General features: G+C 35.2%; 1 protein-coding gene across 1 annotated transcript in view; it reads right to left on the reverse strand.

Annotated features, from left to right (window-relative positions):
- PAPPA (pappalysin 1) overlaps positions 1–14,592 on the reverse strand; it is a 164,252-nt gene that overhangs the window by 132,358 nt on the left and 17,302 nt on the right. Inside the window, exon 2 of the mRNA XM_008061425.2 lies at positions 690–818. Coding sequence (XP_008059616.1) covers positions 690–818 — 129 coding nt within the window. The remainder of the gene's footprint in view (positions 1–689; positions 819–14,592) is intronic.

Raw genomic sequence — 14,592 nt, forward strand, 5'->3', positions numbered from 1 at the left:
TATTTTCTAATCATAATTTTCTTTTTTGGCTGAAATCTTTACACTTAATGATTCATTTGCCTCAGTGTATTCACATTCACATTTGTATCTATATCCACATTCAACATTCACTGTTTACTATTTATGATTTAAACATTATAGTGAATTGGAATACCTTGCTAATATTTTGAGCCCTTGATCCATTCTGTAAATTGTAGATACAACACAATAGTATAGAAATAAATATGCAGTTTTCACATATGTAGAAGATAATGAGCAAATAAATATGCAGTTTTCACATATGTAGAAGGTAATGAGCAAAGAATGTAAATGTATTTTAGCCTAGATTAACTGTGTCCTGTTCACTGAATGTAGGCTATGATGGAAAAGACCAATAGAATTCTCATAGCACACATCAAACAATTAAGAACAAGAGCAAATGATAAGAGAATAATGGTAGCTCTGTCTACATCATATATTGTATACATGCTTTAGAAATGTATGTGTATAAAAAAGAGTCATCGCTTTGTGTTGGAGGCCAGAAAATTGTTGGAAGACCAATTGATAAATCCTAACTGCTGGGAATCGCGGATAACTCACAACTCATATACTGAAGAGTATTTTATAAGCTCTTCTATTCAGCACTCTGACCATTTCTTGGTCTAATTATAATCCCACTTCCTTCTCTTTCTTTAGTAAGATCTACTTACTTCTGGATAATGCCATCACCACAGTACCCGCTTCCATGGATGTATATGACTGCAGGGGATGGCTCACTCTCTTCAGTTCCTGAAATTGTTATGACCCGATACTGGTACACACTGCCAAGATTTAGATCCCTGGAAAATATAAAGAAGACAAACAGCTATACAAATAGAGCACTGGGGGCAGACAAGGAGATCCCCTTGAGTACATTCTATCAATCTTGCTTATTTTTGAAATCAAATGCACATTTAGTTGTCTAATAATTTGTATTGTCTACTACGGCTAAGGCACTTTCGAAAGCATAATAAACTACACTAAAATACACAGCAGTAATTAGCATCAATTAACTGATAATCACATATATTACTAGGAGTTTTTTTTTTTTAATCTTTAATTTAACCTTTACAACCACCCTGGTGGAAAAGTATCAGATGGTATGTGACTCGTAACAAAGGTGTTTGGGAGAAAGCCACTCAGGAAAAAATAAATATGATAAGCAAAAGCCTAGAAGTGGGAAAGTACTACATGAGATAATCCAGGCAATATCTGATCATTTTAAGACCTGAGCAGAAATTCGTTTTCATGGGAACAAGCCTTTTCCTTGTGCTCTATGTACAGTGATTCTCCACCTCCATGTCGCTTGTTTCTCCCTATGTCTTTCATTCTTGACAAAAATAATAATAGTTGCATCCACTAATAGAACACAGGACCCTAGGCCAAACACTTGTTATGTACTGCTTATTTGAGAATCAAAACGGCCTTACATGGCTGCTAGTATTTTAAGGTGGATTTTACAGATGATGAATCTGAGGCATAGAAAGGTTAAGTAACTTGCTTACAATCCCATGCTATTAAGTAATATTCTATTCTGCCTATATAATCCCTACTTTCGTTTTGTTTCAATAACCTCATCCCTTGCAAAGTGGGGTCATGTCCTGGAATCACAATTCCAGGGGGCTAATTCTTGTCAGAGTTCCAACTTGCCTAGATTGCGTCTCTCCTCTGACCTCAATATCTCCTAGAACTTGTTCTAACTTCTTCACACACCACCAAATGAACACAGATACTGCCAATTATCCTCCTAAGAGAATATATGTTTATGTCAATTCCCCATTGACCAAATCTCCACCCCATTTCCTTTTTGACCATTTTCAGATAGGGATGTTATTTCTTTCTTTCATCTCTCTCTGCACCAATTATTTATTTTTTGATAATAAAAAAGTACCATGGGAAAAAACATAAAATTATAATGAAGAAAATTCCTATTAGATTCCAGAGCTGGGGGGATTTCATAAACAAAAGGATGATGTCAAAAAAGTCTCAAGTTCTCCTGCCCATCTGTTATTTCAGCTGCTGTTAGGGCTGAGGTTGTTTGGATAAGGCCAAAAAGATAACAGGTGCAGGGGCAATAGACAGAATGTCTTCTGACTCTCAATGCAACAATGAGTTGGAGTTTATGAGCACTGAAGGACTTTGGTAAAAAAAGATAACTTTCCTGAGAAGGCTGGAGCTTGTTATAGCAGCACTGGAGCTACTAATATTGGGGGTATACCAGAAGTCCTTGGAAAGTTAGTGTTTTGTTAACAAAAGCTAAATCGATAAATGCACAAAGATCTAGAGCTATTGTATGTATAAATGATGCTAGTCTTGTAGACCTCCATGATGTTAATTTGTTGACAGAATGATGGGCTTTATACTTTCTTTTAGATTATTGATTATTTTGTCCACCTCTAAACTAATGACTGTGATGCTTCTAAAACTGGAGTGCAATAGGGAAGAGAGTGGTATTCCCAGGGGATATATGAAGACACAAGATAAGTATGGTATGCATCTATTATACATTCATTTTGCTCTGAAATATGGAGGCATGCTTTATATTTTTAAAAAATGATTATATTATGAATAAAATAAAATATTTGCTTCAGGCTATATTCCAGGCTGCTGGAGGCATATGGTCACTGTCTAAGTAGATCGGGTGCTTCTGTGGAAAAGCATGAGAGTGTGAAAAGTACTTCTATATGTTGTGGTTTTCACGTGTGATGTGTGTCACAAATGATTTGTGGCTGGTAATATTTAAGGTGGTTGACTAATATGTGTGAATGTTTTTCTTACTCCCTCTCCACCTTGCCCTCTCTCCTCCCCTCTTTCTTCTTACCTTCAATAAACACCAGCATAGAGGCAAGCAAGCATGTGTTTCTGCCCTGTCTACATCACTAACTAGCCAGGAAGTCATGAGCAATTGTTTTAGTTCTCTGAGCCTATTTCAAACCAGTTACAAATTTGGCCTAATAGCATCTTCCTGCTGATTGAATGCGAAACCATATATAGAGTACATATGTGCCCAGTCTAAACAGTTACTAAATATTAACCCATTACTAATAGTGGTTAATCACTAACATTCTCATCTACTGAAGTAATGCTATGATCTCTTTAGTAGAAGAAATGGAATGGCGGCAAATCACTGCATGTAACTTTGGTTAGGTAAGCACATGAAGATGAGGCCATCATCTATTATGTGTGCCATGGCTTGATGAAAAGTCTCTTCTCTATCACATAATTTGGCTGAAACACCCTCAGTGCCTGAAAGCTTGCTCTTTTTCCAGATGACCCACTCCAATTTCTGAAAATTCTGGATACCAGAAGGCTCTTCTTTACCCTGGGGCAAAATCTGTTTCTCTGTAACTTTCACCCACCAATCTCCTTCTTATCCATTAGCACCATCTCTGATTGTTTGAGAACCTTTAACAACTCTCCTTTTTCCAACTGCCTGTGAGTGGCTCCTGTATCATCTCATAGCAGCCTGCCAGCAGCTCTCTGAGGCAAGGGTTTTTACCCCATGTTTTCAGATAGGAAAATAGAAACCCAAGTCACTCCCTTGGTGGACAAGCAGGGACAGGTTCAACCGCTACTAAAATGATTATATTTTTCCACTGAAAAATTGCTGTGATAAAACTATATTTTCTCCAAGTAAAGTCAAAATTAATGTTAAACAAGGGGTCTTTTCTCAAGAACCTTGGTAGAATAGGTTTCTTTCAAAAGTAGAACCTCTGAAGGCTTTGCCAGACGATAGAACTTATTTCATGGTTCGTCTAAAAGTAGGACATTTTTGTCAAGTTGTTCCTTTAAGCTGCTCCTAAAACCATCTGAAAAGGCTTATGCTATCACTTGAACTTCCTGCCCTCTTTCACTGCCTACCTTAAGCCCTCTCGATTCTCCTCACCCCAAAGCTTCCACGTCACCCTTTTTTCATCTCTGCTGCTGCCAGATGATGGTGAAGCAGCCTCAGACTTACTCTCCCGCCTCTAGCATCTCCCTTTTCCAGTCTTGTCAACATCAGCAGAGAATTCTTAGATCCAGAGTCACTCTCTAGCTCAAGATCTTTGCATTTAGTGCAGTGATGAGAGCTTGTTACCAACCTAAAACTTTCAATTTACATTTTTTTGATACTAAAACTTTAACACATCATCTGAGATGTGGTTATTTTGTCCATTTCTGATTGTTTTTTAACTTTGACCATCATTAGTATTTAATCATCAGTTCTTAAAACCATCTCAAATTAATTTTATGTTTCTAGTTATAAATGTAAATGGGATGGGATTATTTGTCTATTCTGAGGGGTTGTTTTAACTTTTGCAAACCCTTTTAAAAAAGAAAACTTTTTCTATATTTGGTCATCATTCTTTTACAAATGTCTAACATAATTTATCTGCCTTAGGTTTGCATTTCTGGCAATGAGAAATGAAAATGCTAGCATTTCTAGTTGATATGATCTCCTCAGTATTCCTCCTCAGAAAGTGATATAAATGGTAAATGTATATCAATTTTGGAGCACAACAGACACTAAAATTTAGTTACAGGTTATGAAGTTATTATCTTAAAAATATCAATATATACATAAGGAGGCTAAGTACCCTATGACTTAAGCTTAAATGTTTAAATATACCCCTAGCATGCATAATTTTAGTGTTGCTATATAATTAATATCATGATAGGTCAATTAAAACCTATCTGAAATCTGTAAGCAAGTCACTCCATTTTTTTGAGGTCTGTTTTTCTATCTTTTAATTAAGATATAAGATTCTTGCCCCATAACAATGTGAAGGTCAAATGAGAAATATAAAAGTACGTTAGGAGGAAAGAGGAAGAGAGCTTTTTGTGCTATGGAACCATCATATTTTGCTTCTTCCAGGAAACCTTTTTTGAGGTCCTTGATTACTCATTATTGACCTCCTATGGTCTCTATATCATAGCATTCATGTAAACTTGGTCTATCTTTCCAAACAGTTTATATATCTAGCCTGTGTTATATTTCTTTAAAACTACATCTTCTGGAATAAAGATAGCAATCGAAGGTTCAATGTGTTGCCTATTTGGCATATGCCAGGAACTATGCCTCATAATTTGTATGTATAATCTCAATTAAAACAACAGTCCTTTGAAAAATTATTATCACTATCCTCCTTTTCAGATGAGGAAACTAACACTTAAGAAGATTAAGCTACCTGCTTATAGTCACACTGCTTTTTTCATGGGGTAGGGACTTGAAACAATTCTAACTCCATCTCAAAACTGTGCTTTCCAGAAATGGAAGCCCCCAGCTGTTATGTAATAGAAAGTGTAGCAGAATAGAAATCAAAAGATTTAGTTCTAAATTACAAAGAGTTTATATACAAGATGAGTTTGAAAGACCTGGAAATCACAAGATACAAGTTCTTTCTGAAATACTATCCCTGACTCACTGACCATGGACAAGCCATTTCTTGTCTCTGACCATTCATTTCTTCATCTATGAAACGGGAATCTGAGAAGGATGTGGGGATCAGTTCTGCAGTTCCTAGTTCTAATTTAAGGAGGAATGTAATGTATATTTCTGTCTTGAGCTTTTCTACAGGCTAGAAGCTGCTTCAGCAGTTAGAATTCTGCACTGAGAATGGGTGTAGGTTTGGACCTAACCACTCAAATTGTCTGAGTTGAAAGACAGAAAGGGGGGACCACCTAAGATGCCTCTGGCTCAGGAAGATGCCTGTGGCTCGAGTATTTCAGTATAGTCTTGAGCTAAGAAGCAGAAAGTGATTCTTGGGTACTCTGTATACCAGCTTCCAACCAAGAATGGAAAGGGAAGAGGACAATCCTTTTTGAGCTTGAGATGAGATGCCAAAGATATCATACACACTATTATTGTTGTGCTAGTTAGAAAATATGTCAATTATATAGAAAAGTACAGAGAACACCATAGCAAATTTTCATAGACTTACTATTCAGCTTTCTCATATTATAACATTGTGCCATATTTTCATCATGTATTTCATCTTTCGTGGGAAAGAAATAAAAAATATTAAATAGGTTTGAACTCACCTGAATGACCTTCCTGTAGCTCATTTCCCTTTCACGTGCATTTTTATACTTTTTGCACAGATGTATTATTTTACATATTTTAAATTTCCTAGATGTTTTAATACTGAACTTGTCCTTATGTAGCTGGCTTTTTTTCCCTCAGCATTGTTTTGAGAGCACACATACTGCTACAAGTAGATCTAGCTTATTTATTCTCAATGACGTAAGTTTCTACTATATAACTATATCACATTTTATTTGAACTTTATTGTTATTCAATCTTTTTGCTTGTTATTTCTAACAATGCTGCTATGAACATTTGTTTTCATGCTCCTTTGGGCACAGAACAAGAGTCTTTTGAAAGAAAAATAGCTACAGTGGTATTGTTAGGTTGAGGGTAAGTACAGCTTCAACTTTATTAGATATTATTCTCTAAAATGGTTGTACCAATTAACATGTCTCCCCACAGATTTCCCATTGCTTCACGTCCTTGCCAACACTCGACTTTGCCAAATATTTCATTTTTTGCCAATCTTATTGTTATTAAATGATACTAAATTATTGTTTTATTTTGCCTTTCCCTGATTACTAACAAGGCTAAATATCTTTTCACATGTTTGTGGACCAAGTAGGACTGGTCACACTGATTGCCTTTCGTCCTTTTGCCTATTTTAAATTGGATTATTTTTGTTTTTCTTTATTAATATGTAAGCATATTTACACATACTAGATAGTAATTCCTTATAAAAATTACAGGAATTAAATATAGCATTTTCAAGTCCATGACTCCTATTTTTTCACTATGTGTTCCTTTGTTGATTAGAACACTTTAATCATTTCCTTCATGATCTGTGCTTTTCATAAACAACTATTTTGTTACTCCAAGATCATAAAAAGTTCTTTTTATTTCATTTAGATAATTTTAAGTTTTTTTTAACATGTATGGTTTCAATAATCTATAATATAGTTTTGAAAAGGATGGAGTAAGAATTTTTCTCTCAAGATATGAATGAATTATTTATTAGTTAGCATTAAGATAACAGTTAATACTTTCATGACTGAATTGTGTTATTAACTTCACCATATATAATTTCAGTATTTACATAAATGTGCTTCTGGGTTACTTTTTTCATTGGCATCTTTTTAATCAATCATCTTATTAGTAGCAGTCTATTTTAATTTTCATAGCAATATAAAAGTCTTTGATTTATATTATGAGTTCATTCTCTACTTCGGTTTACTCTTTCAAATGAGCCCTTTGTTCTTCTTTGTGAATTTTAAATTTCATTCTTAAAAATGCCTGTTGGGATTTCTATTCCATTTTTTATTGACTTTATATAGATGTATTTGAGGAGAAAGGGTATCCTTAATACTGTTTCCTCCCATTTATACACACAGTATAACTTTTTATTTACTTAGGGGTTCTTTTATGGTTTCGGTAAAGCTTTAAAGCTTTCTTCATAAAAATTGTGATGATTTTTAAAATTAGGAATATATTCCTAACTGTAGGCATTTTATAGGTGTCAGTGCTATATTAGCTAGTAGATTTTATCTATTCATACACACATATACATACACACATGCATTATGTGTAGGCATATCTGCATTCTAACAGCTTGGGGATGATAAAAAATTGAGTTTTGTACATTTAGATTATATTTAGAAGAACTCATAGACTGTTTTTTTTTTAAGTTGCAGTAATTTGTTGTTTCTTATTAGCTTTCTACATTGTTTCTTACAAATGAGGAATAATAATAATTTTGTTTCTTCCTTTTCATTCTTCAGATTTTTTGTTTCTGTTTCTTGTCTAGCTGTGCTAAGTAGCAGATCAGTGGTATTACTGGCCATTCTTGGTTTGATACTTTTAATATTTTACCTATTCCCAGTTAACTTTTTTATTACTGCATGGTGAAGTAATCTAATTTCATTGAGCTTTTTACAAACACTGCATCTAGCAAAAATTCCTTTATAAAATTATTAATATACAAATATTATGAATTACATTATAGACCACTTAATGCTAAAGTCGCCTCTTTAACATTGTATGTGGGTTTTAATATCTTGATGAATTCCGTTTGCTAATACCTTATATAAGATTTTTTGTTTCTTAGTCATAAATTCTATTACTTGAAAAGTTTTATCTTTTTAATTTATTTGTGCTTTTGTTTACTTGCTGCATTGTGGGCAGATGTCATGTTCTATGTGACACCGAGCCTTTGATATTTGTCAAGACTTTTTTGTGGCCTAGGACATGGTAAAAATTTTTTAAAAATATTCTACATCTCTAACTTAGGAGAAAATTCAGTATCTATATACTTTTGTGAGACTATACTAAACCTAACCCTAACCCTATCCCTAGCCCTAACCCTAACCCCAGTAAGAATGGCCATCATTAATAAAACAAACAACAACAGATGCTGGCAAGTATGCAGAGAAAAAGGAACACTTCTACACTGCTGATGGGAATGCAAACTAGTGCAGCCTCTTTGGAAGACAGTGTGGCAGTATATGAAAGAACTAGAAATTGACCTTCCAGCAATTCCTCTATGGGCAATATACCCAGAGGAACTCAAATCATTCTACAAAAAAGATATCTGCACAAGTATGTTTGTTGCAGTTCTATTCACAACAGCAAAATATGGAACCAACCATGTTGCCCATCGAAGCTGGACTAGATTAAAAAAAAAAAGTGGTAAGTATACACAATGGAATATTATGCAGCCATAAAGAAGGACAAGCATATGGACTTTGCAGCAACTTGGACGGATTTAGAGTTGATCGTACTCAGTGATCTATCACAGAAACGAAGAACAGAGTACCATATGTTCTCACTCATAAGTGGACCTTGAACAAAATTTTAATGCTATAAGAAAGCAATTGGCAGTAGTGGAAATTGTCAGGGGAAGCAGGGTGGGATTGGCAGTTGAGGGAAGCTGCTAGGGGAGGGAGGGGCATACTTCATCAACAAAAGTACCTGCATAATCAACATTTGTGTACCTAAACCTGAACTGCACCCCACATCTTTATAATAAAAAAGGAGAAAATAAAACACTGCATCTAGTAAAAAATCCCCTTATAAAAATTATTAATACAATAATTAATACAATACAAATATTGTGAATTACATTATAGACCACTTAATGTTAAAGTCACCTCTTTAACATTGTATATGGGTTTTAATACCTTGATGATTTCTGTTTCCTAATATCTTCTATAAGATTTTTTACTTCTTAGTCATAAATTTTATTGCCTGAAAAGTTTTATCTTTTTTTATTTATCTATTTGTGCTTTTTAAAATTTGCTGCATTGTGGGCAGATGTCATGTTCTATGTGACATCGAGCCTTTGATATTTGTCAAGACTTGTTTTGTGACCTAGGACATGGTAAAAATTTATAGGAACAGGCATATAGATCAATGGAATAGAACTGAGATTCCAGAAGCAAAACCTCAATTTCTCAACCAACTCATCTTCAACAAAGCCTCCACCACCTACCACTGGAGAGAGGAAAACCTATTCAGTAAATGGTGCTGGGAAAACTGGCTGACCACATGCAGAAGATTGAAACAGGACCCCTATCTATCCCCATACACAAAAAATAACTCCAAATGGATCAGAGACCTAAATGTAAAACCTCAAACCATACGAATCTTAGAAAATGAAGGACATACCCTCATGGAAATTGGAACTGGCATTCATTTCCTGAACAAAACCCGAAACCCACAGATAATAAGAGAGAAGATAGACAAGTGGGACCTCATTAAACTGACAAGCTTCTGCAAAGCCAAAGAAACCGTCAAGAGAGCAGGGAGACAGCCTACAGACTGGGAAAAAGTATTTGCCAACACCAGGTCTGACAAAGGCTTAACATCTTGGATCTACAAGGAACTCAAACATGCTGAAAAGAAAAAAACAAACAACCCCATTATCAAATGGGCAAAAGATATGAACAGACACTTCACAAAGGAAGACATCTGAGCAACCAACAGACACATGAAGAAATGTTCAACCTCACTAATCATCAGGGAGATGCAAATCAAAACCACACTGAGATACCACCTAACTCCAGTCAGAATGACAGTTATCAATAACTCAAAAAACAACAGTTGCTGGAGAGGGTGTGGTGAAAAGGGAACACTTCTACACTGTTGGTGGGAGTGTAAACTAGTGCAACCTCTGTGGAAAGCAGTGTGGCAATTCCTAAAAGCTCTAAATATCAACCTCCCATATGACCCTGCAATCCCCCTACTGGGAATATACCCTGAAGAACTCAAATCACTCTATCAAAAAGATACCTGCACAAGAATGTTTATCGCAGCATTGTTCACAATAGCAAGAACCTGGAACAAACCATGCTGTCCATCAAAAGAGGACTGGATTAAAAAATGTGGTACATATACGTGATGGAATACTATGCAGCCATAAAAAAGAACAAAATCATGAATTTCGCAGCAACCTGGATGGAACTAGAGTCCAGAATACTGAGTGACCTCTCACAGAATGAAGATCTGAGTATCACACGTTCTCATTCATATAGTGGACCTTGAACATCCAATGTAATACTATAAGAAAATAACTGACAGTGGTAGAAACTATGGCGGGGGGGGGAAGGGAGATGGGATTAATGGTAGTAAATATCTGTCTAGGGATGGGGAGACACCTCTTACCAACAAGGGTTCCTGAACAAAGCATATTTGTATGCCTAACCCTTAACTGTACCCCACAATATCATAATAAAAATTATTGATTTTTTAAAAAAAATATTCTACATCTCTAACTCAGGAGGAAATTCAGTATCAGGGTTCTATATACTTTCATGAGACCATACTTTTTGGTGTTGTTCAGAATCACCTAGATCATTGCTATATTTTAGTTTGCTTGATCTATTAATTATGGGGAAAGGTGTGTTAAAATGTCACAATATCATTATGCATTTATTAATATTTTTAGGTAAAAGTCATTGCTTTTCTATTTTTTCAGGGCATGTTTTTCAATATATTCAAATTTAAAATCAAAATATCTTTCCTTTATCATTATGTGGTGATGTTTTAAATCATAGTAGTATTTTTTACATAATGTTTCCTTTGTCTGAAAAAGATATTAATTTGTTTGGTTAGCATTTACCTGGTAAATATTTTCCATACATTTACCTTTAAGCTTTCAGCAAATCTTTCTTTAGTTAAATCAAACTAGCAAATTTCAATCTTCATACAGTTGACTTTCATTTTATTAGAGTAATGACTATTATGTTGGATCTCTCTCTCCCATCTTGTTTTGTTTTTCATGTAGAATTCTGTTTTTATTGCTCATTTATTATTTTCCTCCTTTCTTGCTTTCATTTGGACTTATTGGATTTTTTATTTTTACTTTTTTTCCTGGTTTGTCTAATTTTTGGAAATTTTACTATCTAATTTTCTTTCTTTTTTTTTCTGTTTATCCTAAAGCATCAATATGTATACTTCTTACCAAAGTCACAATTTAATTAAAAACTCTGATGCTGTTTGTTGACTCTTGTTCTTGCTGCCATGTTTACTTTTATGTGTTTTTAATTTTGAGATGTGAACTCATGTTCAATGGGTTTTAATTTGTGGGAATCATGTGCCCCCAAGTCAGGTCTATATCCTCCCTCAGAGTGAACATCACTAACTAGGAACCTTTTTTTTCCAATTAGTTTTTCAGCTTAGGCATTTTCAGACCATACTGGGTAGCATAAATTCAAACTTCTAACCTTGTTAGGTATAAAACAATTGGTCTAAATCTCCATTCAGATCCTAGGTGAATAAAGTCTTAATTTTCATGTTATTAAGGTGGGCATCTAGGCATATTCATATACATATATTTTTTTCCCTAGGATGGTCTTTCATTAAGGGTTCTAACTTTATTTTAAAGGCCTTAGTTCTAATTTTCTACTTTGCAGAGTTTAAAGGCCATATCTCTGTTTCTGGAAAAAGCAAGAATATTCAAGCCCCTCAATTGCCAAAGCTTATGCTTCTCCCTTATCCAAACTACACCAACAAACAATAAGATTCAACACTTACCTATTTAGTTTTCAGTTCTATTTTATTTCCTGCATTTCTTGCCCCTAGAACTATCCTTTTCTGTTTTTTACTGCTCTCAATTATGCATTTTAAAGGATGCTAGTTATAGTAATAGCTGTTATATTTTATCTACCGTGTCCAGATGAATGCTTCTATTAGAAATATTTTAATTAGTTTATCAAATTTTCACATACTATTTCTAATATAAGCCTGAAAAGCGGAAATTATTTCAGTTTTTAAGTTGAGACTCAGTATAGTTCAGTGATCTGCCCAATGTCACAAAAATAATAATTATAAAGCAAGATTGAAACCATGTGGTTTGACACTAGGATCCTTGACTTTTCCATGACATTGAGTTGACTCTTTGGATGACCACATTCTAGTGAGCTATGCATTCATGTCCAATCAAAAACAGACTGATAAAACTATCTGAAGTTAAAGCAAACTCCCTTTCATGGTTTTAAATATTTTAGGGTGCTGCAACTAAAACTAAAGTTTTTTTTTGTTTTGCTTTTTTAGCTGTATAAATGTAGGCAAAATAGTTTCAGCTCAACATATATTTAGAGAGGAAGCTGACTTTTTTTAAACTGGGAAGTGACAATATATTATCACAATCACTTTATTTATTTATTTTTGAGTTGGAGTCTTACTCGTCACCTGGGCTGGAGTGCAATGACACGCATGCTCAAGCCACCCCAATGTCGACCTGCTGGGCTCAGGCTATCCTTCTGCCTCAATCTTCCAAGTAGCCGGAACTACAGGCATGTGCTACCATTCCTTGCTAATTGTTTTGGTTTATTGTAGAGATGAGGTCTCACCAAGTTGCTCAGAATGTTCTCGAACCCGTGGACTCAGGCAATCCTCTCACCTCAGCCTCCCAAAGTGCTTGGATTACAGGCTTGAGCCACCATGCGTGACCCTTTTTTTTTTTTTTTACAGTAAAGATTATCCATGCTTATTATAGCACATTAGAGTGCTATATGAAAGAATTAAAGTAAAATCATCTCAAATTCCATCAACCTGAGAGAGCTACAGGAACATTCTGGTCAGTGTCCTTTTATATATCTTTTTATGTATAAACATACACACATAATTTTGCATAAAGAACACACATTTGTAAAACCACTTTATCTGTAAAATAATATAGGAGAGGTAAATCCAGCCAATAAGCTTAATAATAGCTAATTGTATTTATGACTTTGACCATTTAAAAAGTTTTGAAGCCGGGTTTGGTGGCTCAGCCTGTAATCCCGTGCCTTTGGGAGGCTGAGGTGAGTGAATTGCCTGAGCCCACAGGTTCGAGACTCACCTGGGCAGGCGAGACCTCACCTCTACAATAAATCAAAAACTAGCTGGGCATGGTAGCGTGTGCCTGTAGTTCCAGCTACTTGTAAGGCTGAGTGGAAGGATCGCCGGAGCCCAGCAGGTCGAGGCTGTGGTGGCCGGGAGCGACCACTGCACTCCAGTCTGGGCGACAGAGTGAGACTCCAACTCAAAAAAAAAAAATAAAAGTTTTGAATAAATATATTTACATTATTTCATTTATTCATCCACTCATTCATGTAAATAACATTCACTGGGTCATTCCAGCTGCTTTAGGTTTCTGGGATGCAAAGATGAATAAAATATGGTCCTGCCTTTAGAATGCTCATTGGCTGGTAGGGAAGAGAAGACATTAAAATAGATGACTTTAACAGTCTAAAAATGTTGGGAGCTGCAGGACCACAGAGAGTTGGTGTCTTATCCTGGCTGGTGGGGAGTCTGAAATTTCCCAAAGAAGATATACTTGCTTGACCAAGGAAAGGCAAGGAGAATTCAAGTCAGGAGAAGGAAGACAGGAGTAACTTTTCTGGTAAATGACATAATCATATTTCTTTTGTGCAAGACCATTTTGGTAGAAGTACAGATGATTTGTTTTCAAGAAAAGGTGAAAAGGCAGTACCTAAGGGCAGAAAGACCAAATATTCCTATGGGATAGAAGATGCAGAAATTAACTGAGCACCTACAAAGTTTTGGCACTATGCCAGATGTTTGCATATTCTATTTTGCGTTTTTAAAAGAACAAAATTAAACTAAAACTTACACCAAAGTGTCCTTCCTCACCTGTGATTAGTCATTTCAAAATAATTTGTTTCTTAGCATTCACACATTAAGAATGCACATACTCATATTTTTCCCCATATGTGATAACCATATACACCTGAATTCCAGTTTCTTCTGGGAATTAATTTGAATTCTTAAGGGAGCTTCTTATTTCTGTTTTTGACTTAGAGGTACTTTGGTCTTATTTTTTTTCAGTGGTGAAGGGTGGTTGTTAAAGATTTGAGACAGAAAGCATTGTACACCCTTGGGAAGGGATAATCTGAAAGACAGTCTGACATAGTGACCCTGGACCACTTTGTCTGTGTCAGGAAAAATGTCTATTGTTCTTCCATTGTGACCAATCAGTTGTCTTCTCTGGATCTCACCTTCCTTGTTCTCTCTCTCTCTCTCTCTCTGCATACACACACACACACACACACACACACACACACACA

This window comes from Carlito syrichta, unplaced genomic scaffold, assembly GCF_000164805.1.
Source record: "Carlito syrichta isolate Samal-C Ts95f unplaced genomic scaffold, Tarsius_syrichta-2.0.1 Scaffold94731, whole genome shotgun sequence".
NCBI classification, from domain to species: Eukaryota; Metazoa; Chordata; class Mammalia; order Primates; family Tarsiidae; genus Carlito; species Carlito syrichta.